Source organism: Stegostoma tigrinum, chromosome 1 (genome assembly GCF_030684315.1).
Source record: "Stegostoma tigrinum isolate sSteTig4 chromosome 1, sSteTig4.hap1, whole genome shotgun sequence".
In the NCBI taxonomy this organism is placed as follows: Eukaryota; Metazoa; Chordata; class Chondrichthyes; order Orectolobiformes; family Stegostomatidae; genus Stegostoma; species Stegostoma tigrinum.
Window position 1 is genome coordinate 76,582,020 of NC_081354.1, and position 21,314 is coordinate 76,603,333.

General features: G+C 42.1%; 1 protein-coding gene across 2 annotated transcripts in view; it reads right to left on the minus strand.

Annotated features, from left to right (window-relative positions):
- Positions 1-21,314, minus strand: part of LOC125454639 (coiled-coil domain-containing protein 158-like) — a 188,475-nt gene that overhangs the window by 137,033 nt on the left and 30,128 nt on the right. For both annotated transcript variants that reach the window (XM_048535619.2, XM_059646391.1), the window contains exons 5-7: positions 13,521-13,717; positions 9,873-9,982; positions 8,852-9,179 (exon numbers count right to left, since the gene is read on the minus strand). In XM_048535619.2, the coding sequence (XP_048391576.2) occupies positions 8,852-9,179; positions 9,873-9,982; positions 13,521-13,717 (635 nt within the window). The remainder of the gene's footprint in view (positions 1-8,851; positions 9,180-9,872; positions 9,983-13,520; positions 13,718-21,314) is intronic.

Genomic DNA, 21,314 nt, shown 5'->3' on the forward strand with positions numbered 1-21,314 from the left:
TAACCTGTCAGTAATAGACAAAGAGACGAAGGTAGGTGAGGACCTGGAAACAAACATTTTTACGGAAGTGGTAGTGTTGGGCAAGCTAATGGAACTAAGGATTGATAAGTCTTCTGGCCCTGATGGAATGCATCTAAGGGTACTAAAAGAGATGGCAGGAGAAAGAGCAGATGAACTGGTGGTAATTTTCCAAAATTCGCTGTACTCTGGGGTAGTCCCAGCAGACTGGAAAACAGCAAATGTGACGCCACTGTTTAAAAAGGGAGGTGGACAAAAGATGGGGAATTATAGACCGGTTAGCTTAACCAGTGTAGTGCGGCAGATGCTTGAGTCTGTTATCAAGGAAGAAATAGCAGGGCATTGTGATACAAATTGTCCCATTGGGCGGACACAGCATGGGTTCATGAAGGGCAGGTCATGCTTGACAAATTGTTTGGAATTCTATGAAGACATTAGGAGCCAGGTGGACAATGGGGACCTAGTGGATGTGGTGTACCGAGATTTCCAAAAGGCCTTCAACAAGATGCCGTACAGGAGGCTGCTGCATAAGATAAGAATGCATGGCGTTAGGGGTAAAGTATTAGCATGGATAGAGGATTGGTTGACTAACAGGAAGCAAAGAGTGGGGATAAATGAGTGCTATTCAGGCTGGCAATTAGTGACTAGTGGTATGTCTCAGGGATCAGTGTTGGGACCACAATTATTTACCGTTTATATAAATGATTTGGAGTTGGGGACCATGTGTAAGGCGTCAAAGTTTGCAGATGACACTAAGATGAGTGGCAGAGCAAAGTGTGCAGAGGACTGTGAAACTTTGCAGAGGAACATAGATACATTGAGAGAGTGGGCAAAGGTCTGGCAGATGGAAGACAATGTAAATAAATGTGAAGTCATACATTTTCGTACGAGTAATAGTAAAAAGGATTATTACTTGAATGGTAAAAAGTTGCAGCATGCTGCTATGCAGAGGGACCAGGGTGTCCTTGTGCAGGAATCACAGAAGGTTGGTCTGCGGGTACAGCAAGTAATTAGGAAGGCAAATGAAATTTTGTCCTTCATTGCTAAAGGGATTGAGTTTAAAAGCAGAGAGGTTATGTTGCAGCTGTACAAGGTGCTGGTGAGGCCACACCTGGAATACTGTGCGCAGTTTTGGCATCCTTACTTGAGAAAGGATGTACTGGCACTGGAGGAGGTGCAAAGGAGGTTCACTAGGTTGTTTCCCGGAGTTGAGGGGGTTGGCTAACGAGGAGAGATTGAGTAGATTGGGGTTATATTCATTGGAATTCAGAAGATTGAGGGGGGTTCTTATAGAAATATATAAAATTATTAACGGAATAGATAAGAAAGAAGTAGAAAGGATGTTCCCACTGGCAGGTGAAACTAGGACAAGAGGGCATAGCCTTAAGATCAGAGGGAGCAGATTTAGGACAGCATTGCGAAGAAATTTCTTCACCCAGAGGGTTGTTAATCTATGGAATTCCTTACCTAGTGAAGTAGTTGACACAACTTTGTTAAACGTTTTTAAAGATAAGGTAGATTTTTTTTAACAATAAAGGAATTAAGAGATACAGTGAGAACGAGAGCAAATAGATCTGAGTCCACGAAAAGGTCAGCCATGATCTTACGGAATGGCGGAGCAGACTCAAAGGGCCAAATGGCCTACTCCTGCTCCTAGTTCTTATGTTCTTAATTGAACAAGGCTTTTTGCACCAAAGTGAAATTCACAACGCAAGATAACATGATTACCAAGTGATTCTTCTCCAATGTTAGTGAACAGCAAATCGACTGAAGGAGAAAGGACCAACATACAAAGTATTGCAAGACCAATAATTGCAGGCCTTGTCCAGTGACTTACATACCTAAGGAGAATGCAGGGAATGAAGGGAAAACTGAAAAGACTTGGGACTGAGAACATAATTACTTAAAACAAACAGAATAATTGGGTTATTCCCTTAGAGTTAGCACCAAAGGCAGTCAGTAGTGCAAGCTTTTTGGCCATAAATCAGGTACTAGAATGTAATCCACCTGATACTTTGCGAAATGTGGAGGATTCACAATGTCATCAGGAGGCCAGATTTTTTTTTCAAAGTTATATCCGACAAATACTTATCTGCGACTTAAGTTAGACGATGAGTCAAAATCCTATTTAACTATTAATATACACATGGGTCTATTTCAGTTTCATAGATTACCACTGAGTGTTTCCTCTGCCCCTGGAATTTTCTAATGGGTAACAAACTTAATTCTGCAAGGAATTCAGGGTGTGGTATGTTATTTAAGTGCCCTATTTATTTCAGCTCCAAAGAGACAGACCTATGACGTCAGGCTAAATAACATGCTCCAACATCCAAACCACAGAGTTCAAATGAAGGCACACAAATGTGAAATATTTCAAAACTCCGCATGAGTATTAGGATTATAGAACAGATATCCTACCAAGGCAAGGTTCAAATAATAAAAATTACACCACACTCTCTGAGCTCAGATTTATTTGAGAGCGGCCAAGGTAACTACTATGGTAAATTCATGCCAAATTTAGCAATCTCACTGTGCCCATTCAATTAACTCTGAAGGAAGAATGTTCTAAGGGACTGGACAGGGAGTGTGGCAAAGCATTCCAGCTGTGTATAAGTCACTACAATGTCTGAGGATAGTGAAGAAGACTTTTGGTACATTTGCATTTATTGGCGTCAGTGCATTGAGTATAGGAGTTGGGAGGTCATGTACAGGACGTTGGTTAGGCCACTTATGAAATACTGCTTTGAATTCTGGCTTCCCTGCAGCAGGAAAGATGTTTTGAAACTTCAAAGCACTCAGAAAGAATTTACAAGGATGTTGCTAGAATTGGAGGGCTTGAGTTATAGGAAGAAGCTGTATAGACTGGGGGTAATTTCCCTGGAGCATTGGAGGCTGAGGATTATAGAATCATAGGATTATAGAATGGAACGTGGAAGTCAGCACAGCAGTGAGAAAATCACAGGTAACTTAGTAAATTAGAAAGTTACTGTCTCTTGGCTAAGGCAATGAAAAGAATAGAAACATAGAATTCCTACAGTTCAAATAAGAGATTTTCTGCCCATCGATTCTGCAAAAACCCTCTGAAGAGCATCCCATCCAGACCAAGGCCCCTACTCTATCCCAGTAGCCCAACATGGCTAACCCACTTAGCCTGCACATCCCTGGACACAATGATGAGCGTGGCCAATCCACCTAACCTGCTTATCTTTGGATTGTGGGAGGAAACCAGGGCATCCAGAGGAGGCATGGTGGTTCAGTGGTCAGCATTGCTGCCTCACAGTGCCAGGGTCCCAGGTCTGAGCTCAGCTCAGGTGACCGTTTTTGTGGAGTTTGCACATTCTCCCTGTATCCGCATGAGTTTCCTCTGGGTGCTCTGGTTTCCTCCCACAGTCCACAGATGTGCAGGTTAGGTAGATTGGCCTTGGGAACTATAGGGGTAGGGGGCTGGGATGCTCTTCAAAGGGTCAGTGTTGTCTTGATGGTCTGAGTGGCTTGCTTCTGCACTGTAGGGATTCTTTGAAGCCCATGCAGACACGGGGAAAACGTACAAACTCCACACTGACAGCCACCCACGGCTGGAATCAAACCAGGGTCCCTATCACTGTCAGGTAACAGTGCCAACCACTGAGTCGCCCATTGACTCACAAGATTCCAAAGCTTTCAGCAAACAAGCTTTTCTACACGAAGTCAAAATAGTATAAGAATATTTTATATACATACATACCTTGCACTATAACATCCTGAACGATCATGTGGTAAAGTCAATAAATGTGGAGCTAGAAAAGCACAGCAGGTCAGACAGCATCTGAGCAGCAATGAAGTCTATGTTTTGGACTGAAATCTTTCGTCAGGCCTGGGGAGGCCGAGGGGAGCCCAGAAATATATAGAGAGAGGGGGTGGGGCTGAGTGAGGTAGGTGGGATAGAGATAGGTGGATTCAGATAACCAAGGGGTTGCAGTGGGAGAGAGACTCACTGAGCTTTCTTCAAAGGGAAGAGGAAAACTTCTTCAAGGTGGGCATCCTTAGAAAAGACTTTGCAATTCTTCCTTACTCCTCAGATGCTGTCTAACCTGCTGCGCATTTCTATCTCCACATTTATTGACTCTAGCTTTCAACATCTGCAGTCCTTACTGTCTCCAGGACCATGTGGCAAATATGCGTTACAGACAAACTGTGGTTGAACACTCCACAGAACACACTGAATAGTAAATGCCGTCAAGACGGATCCCAAGGATTTCATAGCAATTCTTCCCTGAGTGGCTCCAAGACACTTTGGGTCACCAAATCTCATTAAAACTTTGTCACCTTTATAAGGCATTCCAATTGGTCATTTTTAAGGATGTAACCTTGGAATGTCCTTGGAAGCAGGTTTGCCAAGGGTTGCCTCAACAACTTCTCAAGGTCAAACTTACAGGTCAATTTCTGTCCACCACGACTGTGTTCCATTGGATACCCGAGACTACCCTCCAGTATGTACCCAAGGGCACAATTCCAGCTGTTTTACTGACTGCTAGCACTCATCCAAGGTTTGCTCAATCCCCAGTATTTCTCAACTGCAAGCAAATTCTGCTTGGGCTTCCTTCATCCCCTACTCCCACTGCACAGATTTAATAACAACTTCCAGGGCTTCTGCCAAGCTCCCACCTGTTCTGGCAGCTCCCAAAGCTTTTCCTGAGGCCTAACCCCAACTTTTACTTGCATCTACCCATTCTTGGGGCTGTGTCTGAGGCCCAACTTCATGAAGCCTGTTACACAGCACCTCTGCAGCATGAAGCATCTTCCTGGCTCCTAAATCTGCCTGACCACCAGTGGTGGCAATCTTCTGTTTCAAATGCCTCTGATCAACTGACTAAACAACAACTGTTCAGTGAATATCGAATGGTTTTGAGTGATAAAAAAAATTTGTTGATAAAAAAATCTATTAAAAACTAGCTGACCTTGTTTCTAGGCAACATAGAATGCAGCAATGAACCTTGAATGTCCTGTCCACTGAATGTTAGAATATTTAGAGGTTGCTGGCTTACACGGCGTATTGGATAAAAAAGTTATTTATGTGTATATTTCACAATATGTCTAAAAATGGAATTGCTTGGAGAATGTAGGGGGACGAGGTTCCAGCTGAGAGAGGTAAGGCGACAGGTGGGTGGGCAGATCCACCCTATGGGTGAAGTGGGTTAGTTAGCAGATAGGTCACTAGAGCAGATTGTGGAGTTAGCTCCAGGAATTGGAAAGATCAGGTCTGGCAGAGGGAGACGATGTTGGGCAACAGTGGCAGAAGGGATTGCAGTGGGGAATCAGAGAGGACCAATTCAGGGCTGTCTGAATCCTAAAGTGTCACTGAAGGGATTCAGTGGTGATTCAGGGATTCAGATTAATAGTTACCCAGGAGCTAGAACAGGTTTTTAAATCCTCTGACACTTCCTGGGTATTGACTGAGTCACAAGCCTCCAAATTGTCCAACCACAATGGACATTTACAGAAGATTCAGGCTTAGGGAAGCTGTCCATCAGAATTTTCAATTTCTCAAGTAATTGTCTCAGAATCAGGTGTCTCAGGCGTCCCAGAATTTCTGCAGGATCCTGACATGCATTCCCAATCTTTGCCACAGTTACTCTCTTACAAGTTGTGCCCGAACCTAATATAGATCCAGATTAGTCAGGCAGACATATCTGACTAAATGGAAATTTCAAATGAAAGTCAAAGCCAAGAGCAATCCTTGTTGGAGAAACCTTTTTCTCAGATGCAGGCCATACAGGTCAAAGCTCTAAAAGTTTTGCTCAACAGTGGAGGTGTCCTCTTTGAAACAAGAAATGAGTGGTTCGATTAGATTTGTGAATAAATGATAAAGAAGAAATGTTTCGGAGATAGCAAGATGCTGGAGTCAGAAACAACACAGTGTGGAGCTGGAGGAACACAGCAAGCAGGCAGCATCAGAGGAGCAGGAAAGTTGATGTTTTGAGTCGGGACCCTTCTGCAGAAATGGGGAGGGTGAGGGGAGCTCTAAAATATATAGAGAGAGGAGGGGCAGGGCTGGGGAAAGGTAGGTGGGATGGTGATAGGTGAGTGCAGGTAGGGAGTGGTGGGGATTGGTCAGTGTTATGGTGGGGTGGATAGGTGGCAGAGAAGATGGACACGTTATGTCAGGTCAAGGAGACGGAGATGAGAAGGAGGTTTGGACGTGGGATGAGGCTGGGCATGGGGAGATTTTAGAACTGGTGAATTCTATGTTAAGACCATTGGGCTGTTGGCTCCTGAGGCAGAATATGAGGTGTTGCTCCTCCAGTTTGCAAGTGATGTCATTGTGACACTGGAGGAGGCCCAGGATGGGCATGTCATCAAGGGAGTTAGAGGGATTGTTAAAATGGTTAGCAACCAGAAGGTGTTGTCAACTATCGCATACAGAATGCAGATGCTCCACGAAACAGTCCCCAAGTCTGTACTTAGCCACATTGATGTAGAGGAGGCCATTATCAGGAGCAACAGACACTAAAGACCAAGTTGGAGGATGTAAAGGTGAATCCCTGCCAGATGTGAAAAGTTTGCTTTGGGCCTCGGATGGAGGTGAGGTGGGAGGTGTAGGGGCAGGTGTAGCACTTCCTGTGGCTATAGGGAAAGGTACCAGGTGTGGTGGGATTAGCACGGACAGTGGAGTGGACAATGGAGTCGCAGAGTGAGTAGTCCTTACGAAAGGCAGATAGGGGTGTGGAGAGAACTATCTCTTTGGTAGTAGGATGGATTGTAGGTGACGTAAGTGGACGAGAATAATGTGCTAGATGTGGAGGTTGATGGGGTGGTATGTGAGGACCAGGGAGATTCTGTTTTTATTTTTATTGGAGGGAGTGGGATTGAGGACAGAAGTGCGGGAAATGCAAGAAATGCAGTTGAGAGCATTTTTGATCACCAGAGGGGGGACATTGCAGTCCTTGAAATAGGAGGACATCTGGGATGTCTGGGAATGGAATGCTCAATCTTGGGAATTGATGTTCCCAAGATGTTCCCAAGAAATGCATACAAGCTGTACACAGCATAACAGTTTCATTAAGGATGGATGAGTGAAAACGAATCCTCTTGTGGCCATTTGTCTATACATGTATATGAGCCAAACTGAAAGAAACTAGTTCAGCTGGATACTTGAACTCAATATGCATGCATCAATTTTTCTGTGCTGCAACAAAAGTTTGACCTGGGAAAAGGTGGTTTTCTGAGCAGGTGATGGTGTGGGTGGAGAGGGCATGGCAAAGTGTTGGTAAAGAGAAGCAGAAGGCAGGGGTAACATTCGCTCCCTCAAGTAATGGGTAGTTTCAGCAGAAGCCGATCCAGTAGGGCATGCTGTGTTCCAGCCAGATCTGATGATAGATGGGCAAACTAGAATCATATTTTGTCAAGATGTTTAATAAAGTGCCACAGAAAAGGTTATTGCAGAAACTAAAATTTCATGTGGGTGTCGGGTTACAATATTGATATGGTAAGACAACTAGCTGGCTAACAAGAAGATAACATCAATAAATGAGTCTTTTTCAAGCTGGCATGATCTCATGCATGGTGCATCACAGGCACCAAGTATCTGGATCTGAACTGTTTACAATTTATACAAATGACTTGAATGAAGGGATGGAAAGTATGGTTACCAAATTTGCTGGGGACACAAAGGCAGAAAATTAAATTTCAAAGAGGACCATTAGGTGATTACCGAAAGGTATAGATAAGGTTCAGTGAGTGTGCAAAGATGTGGCAAATTGAGTATAATTTTGGAAAATGTGAAACTGACAATTTTGGCATGAAAAATTAAAAAGTAGCATATGATCTATTGGTTACAGAATGCAGAACTCTGCAGTACAGAGTGACTTCGATTAGATTGATGTATCATCACATATATTACAAATACAGTGAAAAGTGTTGTTTAATGGTGCCACTCTCGTCATCTTGTAACACAGAAAACAAAGCAAGACTCAGAACATAATGCCAGAAAATACAGCGAGAGAGTTCATTGTCACATTATTTTGTCGTTATGGGTTCTAGGGTCTTTGGGTATAATCACCTCCTCCAATGCCTGCCCCTGCGCTTAGCAGCTCCTCTACCCTGCCATGGGCCTGAGACAAACAGCTGCTGTTGCCACTGTCATGAGTCCCACCCTGGGCCTATCTCTGCTGCTGTCTTCCTCCGCCAATACCACCTTCCACTTCCGCTTTGCTTTGCCAACACCATCACCGCCATGGCGCACTAATGCCACCACCCCTGCCACCGTGATCGTGTGCTGGGCCCACCTCACCACTGCCACTCATGCCACTTGCTGATGTCACTGGGATCTTTAAGAAGGTGGTAAAAGAGAAAAAAAAGAGGCAAAATAAAAGGTTTCAGAAGAGGCAAAAAAAAATAGAAATGTGAACAGAAGAAAGAAAATAAAGAAATGTGGACAAGAGAAAGGAGCGGATGAGCCCGAGACTCAGGAGCCTGAAAGTTGCCTACATTGCCAGCATCATCCCAGTGCCTGAATTGCAAATGGCATGCAGGTACAGCAAGTAATTAGACAAGTAATGTGATATAATTTATTACAAAGGGAATTAAATACAAAAGTAGGCAGATTGTATGTCACTTATATAGGATACTGGTGAGAGCATATCTGGAAGTTTGGAGGTTTTTTTTAGGTGGAGGACGCAGAGGAACAAAAGTAAAGGCTACGATATTTGTTAGGCCTCCCTAACGACAGGACAGCATCAGCAAACTGTACATATTGCAACTGGTAATTTTTTTCAGAAGCATCCCGTACCAGAGCCCCTAACAACAATCCAGCAGACAGGAAGCTAATGTCTAATGAAATCTGACAATCACTTACTGGGCCAAGTCTACCTTTGAGGTAGGAAATGTCAGCATTTGCATCTCTCAGGATTTTATCCACTGCTGTACCCATATTCTGGACATTAAGGCAAGACAGATTTTCATGTTCATATATTTTCTTGCCAGTCTGCTCCTCATAATGCAACAGTGCTTGATGGATGTTATTTAGCACTGTATCGTAGATATGTATCTTTTTCCTCAGTTGCTCAATTTGAGTGTTTGCATCTCGAACTGTATCATCTTGCATACGATTAACTGTTTCAAGGTCTTGCACTGTGTTGTGTAGCTTGCATATCAGTTCTCCCTGGTCCTGACTTTCTTTAAATCTGAAATACACACACATTCACTGATTTCAGCAGTTGATATTGGATGTTTCTGTTTGTTTTTATGTTTTATATACACGTTCCTACAATGTTTGTCTCTTTGAATGAAATACACAATCTGGTTTGCACACAGAAGGAATTTTCCAGCTGTAATCCCTGGTTAACTAATTGATTTACAGCTAGCTTGCTTCAGTGTTCCGTCACTGGCCTCAGTTGATTTGCAAAAAAAGAATAAATTAAGGGGTTTAGTTAAAAAATGAAAACGAGCCACCTTCCTACACCTAATGACCCTTGCGGTGTACATATGCAAAATTCAGTGGAAAATGCCATTCTCTGTTGGTCCTGGCTGATTGGACAAGACACTAGAGGGGCAGATAAGGCAGATGAAGGTAAAGCTTGACAGGTTGTCATAGTCTTCATGAGTAATGGATGAAAACAGACAGATTCCTTTGAAAATAGAAACAACAGTTTGTTTAAGCCAGAAATCACTGTATGTTACTTCAAGTTCAGCAAGCTCAACAAACAGCGAGCTTGTTCATTCCATAAGTAAAAGGCACCTCTTAAAAAAATGACAAAGTACTGATCTTTAGGAATGTGAAGCTAGTATCCAATAAAATTGGTCACGTTTGACACCATGATTATTGTATCAAATGAAAATACTGGATTCACCAAATTTCCTGACGATAATTCACATACCTGAGATTCATCAGGCTATCTCTTTCTGCTTGTAATTCCTGTAATTTACATTGCAAATCTACCACAGATCGTCTAATATTACACCTTGGCTGTTCATGATGTTGAAGATTCTGACAAGAGGAAGGAAAATGGATAGGATATTGCCTTACAAAATTATTTACAGTTTTTACAGTTTAGCACAATTAAATTTTCAATTCACTCTCTACATTTTATTGTCCATATGGAAGTTCATTTTGGTACATTGTTTGTTTACATGAAAATTGTATACAAAGTGAAGTCGCCACAGTCCTACCAGACCATAGGGCTGCTCCCTCGTTAGAGAAAGACAACTGGTGGTGGTTTAACCTGAGGGTCACCATGCCTCAGGTGAGGGGAGAGGATGAGGACAGTCCTTCATAGTATCCTCGGCTGGTGTAGGAATTGAACCCATGCTGTTGGCACCACCCTGTACTACAAACTAGCTGTCCAGCCACATGCGATAACCAAACACCAATTGTATACAAATCATATCACAGAGTTATTACGGTACAGCAGGAGGTCAGTTAGCAGGTCATGTCTGCATTAGCTCTCCAAACAAGCAATTCGCCCAATGCCATTCTCCTCCCTTCTCCCCACAACTCTGCAAATTCATTCTTTTCGAATAACCATTTAATCTCCTTTTCAATATTTCAAAAGAACCACACCAAATGGTCAAGGAGTGCATTCCAGTCCTCTCACAGAATGAGAAAAGCGGTTTCTCATATCAAATTTCCTCCTTTACTAATTACTTTAAATTTGTGCCTTCTCCTTCTTGATCCTGTTAGGAATGGGGCCTGTTTCTCCCAACTTATTCCTTGCAGACCTTGCACAATTTTTAGTACTTCAGTCACACCTTCACTCAGCTTTCCTATCTCCAATGATAACCAATCGTTCTAAATCCATCTTCATAAATGAAACTCCTTATGCCTAAAACTAACCTTGTAAATCTCTTCTGCACTCTCTCCAAAGTGGTCACATTCTTCCTTAAGTGTGGTATCAGGGAAAACGACCGCTTCAGCCAACTAGTGGATTATATAACTTCAACATTCCCTTGTTCTTATACTCTCTGCTTTATCGATAAAGTCTAATGTGCTGTATACTTTATTAACTACTCCCACAAAATGCCAACTATGATTTATGTATATATGGTCTGAAAAGTGAAAAGTCACATATGCAGCTTTATTCCAAAGTGAAATATTTTTATTCCGTTAAAGCTGTTGGTGAAAAAATAATCAAGAGCAATAAAGAAATTCATTTGGCTGTAAGTGTTTGCAGATCTCTGCCTTAATAATCTGTACACCTTCACTCATCCCTATGGCCCTTTCTCGTGTTGCGACAAATCACGCCCTGCACCCATCATCCTTTGTCTCTCACCTTCCATGAAAGTCCACCTTTTACCCACATTGGGAAGGCCTAAGACCTAGGCTGCGATAAAATTTGATCAACTTTTTAAGTGTCCATTGACAAGTTGCTATTTAAAAATGGATAATCTCATTGATTACAAATTAATACATTTAATTCCCTCCATCTACTTGACCCCTCATAAAATCAAACATTTATATTCATAGCCCCACTTCAAGTGATTGTATAAGCAGTTGAAGCAGTCAAACTGTGAACTGTCAGGCAGCTGATAGTTTTAATGGTAGATTGTGAAATCAATCATGCAGCATAAATCCTTTAAAGATAGCCCTCATGTTAATATCAACAGACAGAGTGAAACAACAAGCACTGATTGATTTTATTAAACTGCATGCAGTTTTCTCAACAATTTTGAAGTCCATGAGATTGAAGCCATCTGACACTTTGACTGCTCAAAAGTTCTCTTGACAGTTCAATTGAATTTAATCATTTTTACACATACTTGTGTCTACTTTTAACAATATCAAAAAGTACCTCAACCTTCCAAAGTTGCATTTTATCTCTTTCAAAAATGTTACTGGGCCTACACAAAAACATACTCTACCTCTCTGAAAGGATACTCTACTTCTCCAAAGAACACAAAGACCTTTAGACTTTGGCTTGAAAAGTAAAATACCTCACATTGTATTTTGGAGATTCCACAAGTAAAAATTGGATCCGATCTTAATATAGACATTGCACATCCATGGGTCAGAGGCAAAGTGCCACCTGATCCTGTTTCCAACCCCAACTCCAACCGCAGAAATCCCCCCCTTTCCACCCCCCAATCTGGCAAAAATAGAAGAAGCTGGTTTTGGGGCAAGATATCCAGAGTCATGGTTTCAGCACAATTTTTGCTAAGCCAAGAGTTTCACTCCATTTTAGGGAATATGAGGGCCTCTGGCTATCTGACCAATTCAGAGATTTGAATTCTGTGCTAAACAACTTACCCCCTGACTTTTCATAAGCCTTTCACCATCTACAAGACAGAGCTAGGAATGAAATGGAATACTCCCTACTCGCCTGGATGAATGCAGCTCTGAAAAATTTAAGAAGCAAAAACTATCAAGGATGAGAAGGCCCAGCTGATTGACACCAAGTAAAATGTAACTGCCTCTACAACCGGTGCAAGATGTTAATGGAGCACATCATTCAAAACTGCTTTGCAGCAATTCTCCAAGGCTTCTTCATTGACACCTTCAAAACTATTATTCTACCAACAGGACAGGAACGGGAACTGCAGCAATGGCCCGGTTCTTTCCAAATTACAGAGCATACTGACTTGGAAATTTGTTACAATTTTATAACCATCAGAGGTTCAAACTCCTGGTATATCCCACTTAATAAACTATCTCCACTACAGGGACTATAACATTTCAAAAAAAGTGAATCATCACCACATTCTCAAGGATAATTAGAGACGGCTCACGGAAGCAGGCCTTGCTGGTGATGCCCACATTCCATGAGTGAATAAAAATAACCAGTTTCCGAACGTGGGTGATGTTGCTAAGACTACATTTTATTGCATGTTCATAGTTTGTAATTCCTAAGGTTATGGGGATGAGCATTGTTAACACACTGAAATATTTGATTTAATGTTGCTTCCACAATGGCACATAATAGGTAATTCCAGGATATTGATATTGCAGAAATGAAACAGGACTGAAATATGCTGCGGTACTGAACTACCAATAACACAATGGAGTTATTCGCTTAGATTGGTTACTGTAACCAACTGCTCAGGAAATAATTACAAATAAAAGTTGAAATAATTATCCAAATACTACAGAAAGAAGGTGATTTAGTTTCCATAATTGCAATTTCTCTTGAAAGGAGATCATAATTTTGACCAAGAAAAGGGATGTACATATTTTTTATAGATCTCTGACAGGCTTTCTATCAGCCGTCTCAACAGAAAGACCAATTCCAGAGCATTACTTTGAACTGGCGAGTAAACTGAGGTGAGGTATGTTTTCAAATTGCTAATTTACTAACCAATTTATTAATGTCCGAAATATGAACAATCATACCTACTTGTCCTATAATATTTATTTTAAAGATCCAATACAGGAACATTTCCTTATTCTTATGAATGATTATTTTATATTATCTTGCATTGTGTTCTGACTTAAGTATAAATCAACTTGCAAATGATGTTTAGAACAGAACTGCCTGTGAATTGTTTTTCAGAAGGCATTTTATTTCACTTGACCACTAATACAAATTATTTACCTCATGTGCACAGTCATCCATTGACTTCTCCACACATGGCAGTCCAGAGGATGGGATGTTCTTTCTGGATACAACCAAATCCAAGTCATATTTAGTAGTCTGCGGTGATTTGTTACGATGGGCTTTTGAAATAGAAGCCTGAAGTACTGAACTACGAAAAGGAGATTTCATATTTGTGAAGGTAGTTGTAAAAGAACCTGAAACAACAATTTAAAATGTTTGAATAAAAGTAATAAAAGAGGTCATATTACTTATTATTGAATAACTGAATTCTTTAAAATTGATCACAATAGCAAAGCACAGTCTCATGCTTAGATCGCAAGAAGAACCATACAATGTAAAGTGAAGTTAGAGAACTGCCAAGTCCACACTCCAGTTATATCTGTCCATACTACCGAAAGACCTGTATCTTTCGGAAAGAAAACTTTATTTTATGTTGGAGTGTTGGTTCCTTTAAGAAGTTGAAGTTGAGTTTGGGTCAAGGACTTGGCTTCTAGTTAATGATGATCTGATCAAATTGCATGGACATAAACAATAGACTTAGAGGATTAAGAATGAGTTTATTTTGGGGATGAATAGTTTGAGAGTGTGGTCCCAAGCAGAATTTTTAGTTTCTAGCAAAGTTCATTCGAAATTTGATATGCTGGCTAAACAAAATTAAACTCCTTGTTAACTGAAGGATTCCTAGCAGACAGTTAGGCTTGTGGGATAGCCAAGCTGAGAAGCAAGAGATGGAGAGGGTGAGAGAGCACAACAGAGAGCATGAGCAAGTATGCGCAAATAAGAGAACGAACAAGAATGAGGCAAAAATAGTGAAGAAAGCAAGAAGATGAGGGGAACAGAGACAGTGAGAGACAGCAGAAGAGAAAGTAAGATAGAATATGAGAACCTATGAAAAGAGATCAGGGAGACTGGGCTTGTATCCTCTTGTGTTTTGAAGAATGAAAAATGATCTCACTGAAACCTACAAAACACTTAAAGGTATAGACAGTGTAAATGCTGGTAAGATGTTTCCCCCTGCTTAAAGAATCTTGAACTAAAACCACAATTAAAAAATAAGGAGAAAGCCACTTAGAACCAATATGAAAACTTTTACTCAGCATTTTGTCAAATTCTCCTTACTTAGGATGCTCAGTCATTGCGTGCATTGAAAATTGAATTTGACAGATTTCTAAGAGTCAATAACATAAAGGGATAAGGGGAGTTGTGGATCATCAGCCATGTTTGTATTCAAGGTGGAAAAAGGTAATGGGATGACTAGCCTGCTCTTATATTCCTGGGAGACTGAGGGAGAACAAGAGAACAAGACAGGGCAAAAGACCATCACAGAAAGAGAACGATAGCATGAAACAACCAACAGAAAGACAAAAAACAAGGGAGAGGAAAGTTTTGGATTAATTCTGACATCTATTCCCTCTGAATTATCTTTGTGTGTTTCGACACAAGTCTCATTAGTGATTAAATACTTGAGATTTGTGGTGATACAGGATGCTTTCATCAGTCAAGCAAACAACATTACCCTCTTTGGATCAACATGTTTTCCAGCAAACAAGCCAAAGAACAGTTATTTTAATTCAATTTAAGGATATTGGCTATCTTCATAAAATAGTCGAGTGATTTCACAAGAAGTATGCTTCAGCATAGTCTTTGCATCTCATTTCGCATTCTCCACATCAGTGCTTCCCAAAGATTTTCCCTTTGTGAATGCATTTTCATGGTTGACAATAACCAATATGTGGACCAGTAGGAACGGGAAAGGAGAGACACGCAAGAGCCAGTTGGAGTTGGAAAGGGACCTATGAGTATGGGCAAGGGGTGGGGTGAGACATATGTGGATGAGGGCAGTGAAAAGACACGCGAGAGCGTGAAATGGAAAGACCTCAGACCAAGAGTGAGGATACTAAAACAGCACCTACTTATCCACAGATTTTCTCAAAGCAGCTTTCAGCTGGTTAGGACATACTCTTGTCAACAAAAAATAAAATGGACAATTTATGGTTGACTTGGTGTTTGTGGCCCAAAAGTTTCAAATTTTGGGAAGCCCTACTCTGCATTGCCCAACAGTGTGTATAGTGGATTGCTTGAAGCCGTAATCATGTTACCCTCAATAAATAGAAGGGAAGATAAACTGCAAAAACAAGTCTGAGGTAGCAAGACTGAGAACAGACAGCAATGTCACTTAAATCTATCCTCCCATCCCCATTTCAAATGTGAATGTAATATTCCCAAGAGCTCATTCCACTCAAAACATTGGCAACTTAGTGATAACAGTAGAATATTGATCATAATAAATTATTAACCCAACCATATAATGCCCCAACCAGATTGTAACTTTGGTAGAATGTCAAGTTCTTCTGGCCAAGAAACAAGGGCATTTGACTGAAATGTGAAGGTGAACACAAATCACTAGTGGTGGTTGGAAGTACTTTTATCTTTGTTATTCTCAACGGTCAAGTCATGGGGCTTGGAAGTGCTGTTAGAAAGTAACGGTTGCAGCGCCGAACCTGTAAGTTGTATGTACTAGAACCACAGTATGTCAATGATGAGATAAGTGGATCGCCAAGTCCTGTGGCAGGACACTAAACAAACACATTCTACTGTCCTTAACCATGATGAACGTTGACTGTCCTTGCAGTTGCCCTCATCCTCACAGGTGATAAATTTTGAATTGTGCATTGTAGATGTTTAAAAGCTTTGGGGACTCAGGAGGTAATCCTTCGTTAGGGCAACAGCCTTTGCTCAGCTGTAATATTAATATGGCTGGTCCAGTTAACCATCTGTTCATAATGAAGTTAATAAGCAGCCATTAGCGCAAACCACCGGATTTGTGTGTGGAGCTTGTAGGGTTACAGCAGATTAACTGCCAGACCGGGTCACTACACATACAGCACTTGGAATTCTTAAAGGAACTCTCTTAAAGGCAAGGTGTACCAACAACATCGCGTTACATTATGAAAGGAAGTTGTTGTTGTAAATAGGTACACTGAGTCTATGAATTTGAGTCTCTAAGATGTTCAGGTTATTTGCTGATACATCCAAATCCCAACGATAACTTTGCCTGGACATGTCATTGATTAACTGTCAAAAATCAGTGATACTGTCCATTACTGCTGTTTGCATTTGGGTGCTTGTACATGATGTAAAAGGATTGGAAGGCCATGAGAAATTGAAACTAACTTGATTAGTTCCAGATTTTGTCACCAGTTACACTGCCATGCATATGGACTCAAAGGATCTCAACTGACTTGTTGACTCACGGTAATTTTACTAATTCTGTACTCTCCTATTTATCACATTGGTCATTTCCTCTTGCAGGTTTACATGATGTTCTTGAGTTTCAAAGAGAGAATTTCAGGTTTGGGTCAACAAATTGGTACACATTGGTCTGCCAAATGTGAGCTCCAGCAGTGATGGAATGACTACATTCAGAGTGTTGCTCTCAGATGTAATATTAGAATGTCTTGCTTGGCTCATCTACATTTGAGGATTAAATTTTTGACTCTGTGTATCATGCATTCAGCTAGAACATTGAACCTGGTATAATCTAGAGTAGCAGCAATAGTAGTAGTAGTATGATCAATAGTCCATTTCTCACGCATGTCCGAGAATGTGCTCAATGTTCTCAGTGTAAGTGTCAAATATACAAAAAATGGAGCTTAGAGTGTGCATAACAGTTATGTTTAACATATTGTGCAATTAACAAATGCTGGTGTATTTGGTAAAATAGTCAATGATAATGTAGTCATTTCCATAGACACGACATATATTGAAAACAATGTAAGACCAAGGAGAAGCAGGGACCTCGTGGTATCAATAGTTCTGTGCTTTGACTTCCATATGCTCTTCACATAGCTCACAGTTCTTAACAAAGTGACAATGTTACTGTTGACATCTGGTCAATAGATTGACTCTCCTGAGTCTTCTTATTTGATCTATGTCCATATGTACATGGTGAAGTCGTTGAAGAATATCAAGTTACTAAGGATCTGGCATGTTGACCTACTGTCCTTTAAAAATGACCCTGTAGAAAAATTTAGCTCATACCAGAAAGATCAATATTGTCACATAAGTGCACGGATGTGCTGATTTGACTCAAAACACCTATAACAATGTTTTTCTCATAGCCGTGGAATCCTTTTCTGTTTCATCTTGGAGCTGATGTTGTATACCAGATCAATTTGGACAACACCTTCAAGTTTGATGTTATAAACTAAGGCCACAGCTTAAGTTTTGACCGAGTTACGTAACCAAAGTGTATTCAGTATGAGCATTAGATTACTAGCTTGGATTTAATCTCACTAACATAACCTTGGATCTTTAGCTGGAAATGGGTGCAATCTTGGCAGTCAAGGGTGTTGGGCAAATCTTTTCTTTCATTCCTAGGAATGTGGATGTCATTGGCTAGGCCAGCATTTATTGCCAATTCTGAAATGCCAAGGAGATGATGCTGATAAGCTATCATGGTGAACGGCTGTAATTCTTTGGATGTCGGGATACTGACATTCCTGTTAAGAAGGGAGTTCTAGGATTTTAGCAAAGCAGCACTGAAGGAAAGGCAATATAGTTCCAAGTCAGGATAGTCAGAGGCTTGGAGAGGAACCTGCTGACAGTGGTGTACCCATGCATCTGCTGTCTTTGCTCTTCAAGGTGACGCAGTTATCGGTTTGCATGATACTAACAAAAATACCTTAATGAGTTACGCAGTGCATCTTTGTCAGTGGTTCACACTGTTACTACTGTATGTTAACAGAGAATTTTGAAGGTGGCTCAGTGTCGTCTAACAGTCTACCTTGTTGTGGATGGTGTTTAGATTCTAGAGTGCTGTTGAGGCTGCACCCATCAACGCAAGTGGAGAGTATTCTATCACAATGTCAACTAGTGCCTTGCAGATAGTGAACAGGCCCTGGGGAGACAGGAGCTGAGTTAGTTGCAGTAAAATTCCTAGCCTCTAAGCTACTCTGACGGCCACTGTATTTGTATGGTTGGCCCAGTTTAGTTTCTGGTCAACAGCAACCAAAGAATGGTGGTAGTGGGAGATTCAGCAATTTATTCACATGTCTGAAAACCAAAAAAAAACCAAAGGAGGACTCAAAGACAGGTTGAGTTTGGGCCCTTGGGAAAAGACTTTGCTTGACCCAAGCAGATCTAATATGTCTTTCCAAAGGCCTCAAAAATATCCTTTATCCAAAAACCAGTTGGTCCTGAGATTTTCAGATAAAGGATTCTCAGCCTGTAATGTCATTGAGTGTCAAGGGCAATGGTTACATAGTCATTGACTAGTGCATGGGCATTGACTATTGCATAGGCATTGACTAGTGCATGACTGTTACTCATCAGTTCACATCTGGATGCTCATCAGATCTTACTGCATTTAGCTGCAGACTTCTTCAGTTGCTGAGTCATCACAAATGGTGCTAAACCTTGTACAATCATCAGCAAATATCCCTACTTCTGACAGTATAATAGGGGGAAAATAATTGATGAAGCAGCTGAAAATGATTTAGCCTGGGACATCACCCCACAAACTAAGGGGCTATTGTGGCAAAGTGGTAGCATCCGGACCTCTGAAGAGGGAGAACCCAGGCTCAAGTCGCACCTACTCCAGAGATGTCCAAGAAAATCTCTGAATAGACTGATTAATAATACCTACCCCAGAGAAACTTGGAATCTTGAGTGCTTTTGAACCAGGAGGTCTGGGTTCAAGTCCCACTTGCTCTAGAGGCATGTCACAACATCTCTAAACAGGTTGGTTAGAAAATATATACCTCAAGTAGTTTAAACAGTGATATCCTGGAATTGAAGATAATAAAGTGTGAAGCTGGATGAACACAGCAGGCCCAGCAGCATCTCAGGAGCACAAAAGCTGACGTTTCGGGCCTAGACCCTTCATCAGAGAGGGGGATGGGGAGAGGGAACTGGAATAAATAGGGAGAGAGGGGGAGGCAGACGAAGATGGAGAGAAAAGAAGATAGGTGGAGAGTAGAGTATAGGTGGGGAGTTAGGGAGGGGATAGGTCAGTCCAGGGAAGACGGACAGGTCAAGGAGGTGGGATGAGGTTAGTAGGTAGGAAATGGAGGTACGGCTTGGGGTGGGAGGAAGGGATGGGTGAGAGGAAGAACAGGTTAGAGAAACAGAGACAGAGACAGGCTGGGCTGGTTTTGGGATGCAGTGGGGGGAGGGGAAGATCTGGGCTGGTTGTGTGGTGCAGTGGGGGGAAGAGACGAACTGGGCTGGTTTTGGGATGCGGTGGAGGAAGGGGAGATTTTGAAGCTGGTGAAGTCCACATTGATACCATTGGGCTGCAGGGTTCCCAAGCGGAAGAGGAGTTGCTGTTCCTGCAACCTTCGGGTGGCTTCATTGTGGCACTGCAGGAGGCCCATGATTGACATGTCATCTAAAGAATGGGAGGGCGAGTTGAAATGGTTCGCGACTGGGAGGTGCAGTTGTTTATTGCGAACCGAGCGGAGGTGTTCTGCAAAGCGATCCCCAAGCCTCCGCTTGGTTTCCCCAATGTAGAGGAAGCCACACCAGGTGCAATGGATACAGTATACCACATTGGCAGATGTGCAGGTGAACCTCTGCTTAATATGGAAAGTCATCTTGGGGCCTAGGATAGGGGTGAGGGAGGAGGTGTCGGGGCAAGTGTAGCACTTCGTGCGGTTGCAGGGGAAGGTGCCGGGTGTGGTGGGGTTGGAGGGCAGTGTGGAGCGAACAAGGGACTCACGGAGAGAGTGGTCTCTCCGGAAAGCAGACAAGGGTGGGGATGGGAAAATGTCTTGGGTGGTGGGGTTGGATTGTAGATGGCGGAAGTGTCGGAGGATGATGCGTTGTATCTGGAGGTTGGTGGGGTGGTGTGTGAGAACGAGGGGGATCCTCTTTGGGCGGTTGTGGCGGGGGCGGGATGTGAGGGATGTGTAGCGGGAAATGCGGGAGGCACGGTCAAGGGCGTTCTCGACCACTGTGGGGGGAAAGTTGCGGTCCTTGAAGAACTTGGACATCTGGGATGTGCGGGAGGGGAATGTCTCATTGTGGGAGCAGATGCGGCGGAGGCGGAGGAATTGGGAATAGGGGATGGAATTTTTGCAGGAGGGTGGATGGGAGGAGGTGTATTCTAGGTAGCTGTAGGAGTCGATGATGAATTGAGATGATTGACCTCTAACAACCACATCCATCTCCATTTGCATTGAGTATAACTCCAACCAGTCGAGAGTTTTCCCCAATTCCCATTGATCCCACTTTTGCTAACATTTCTTAATGTCATGCTTGATCGAATGCCAACCTGTTGTCAAGGACATTCACTCTCCCCTCACTTCTGAAGTTTAGCTCTTTTGTCCAAGTTTGTTCCAAAGCTGTAATAAGATCAAGAGCTGTGTGGCATAGGCAGAACACAAACTGAATATCAGTGTGAAGGGTTTCATAGACAGTAGGAACTGCAGATGCTGGAGAATCTGAGATAACAGGGTAGAGCTGGATGAACACAGGTCAAGCAGCATCAGAGGAGCAGGAAGGTTGACGTTTCAGGCCTAGGAGGAGGGTCTAGGCCCGAAACGTCAGCCTCCCTGCTCATACGATGCTGCGTGGCCTGCTGTGTTCATCCAGCTCTACACGTTGTTATATCAGGGTGAAGGGTACTTCTTTGCAAGTCCAATTTGATAATCCTGTTGATGACTAATGGGGCAGTAATTGATCAAGGTAAGTTTGTCATTTTTGTATGTACAGGACATCCTAGGTAACTTTCCACACTGTCAATTAGATGCTATTGATATTGGTGCACAGGAGCAGATGGTGAGGGAT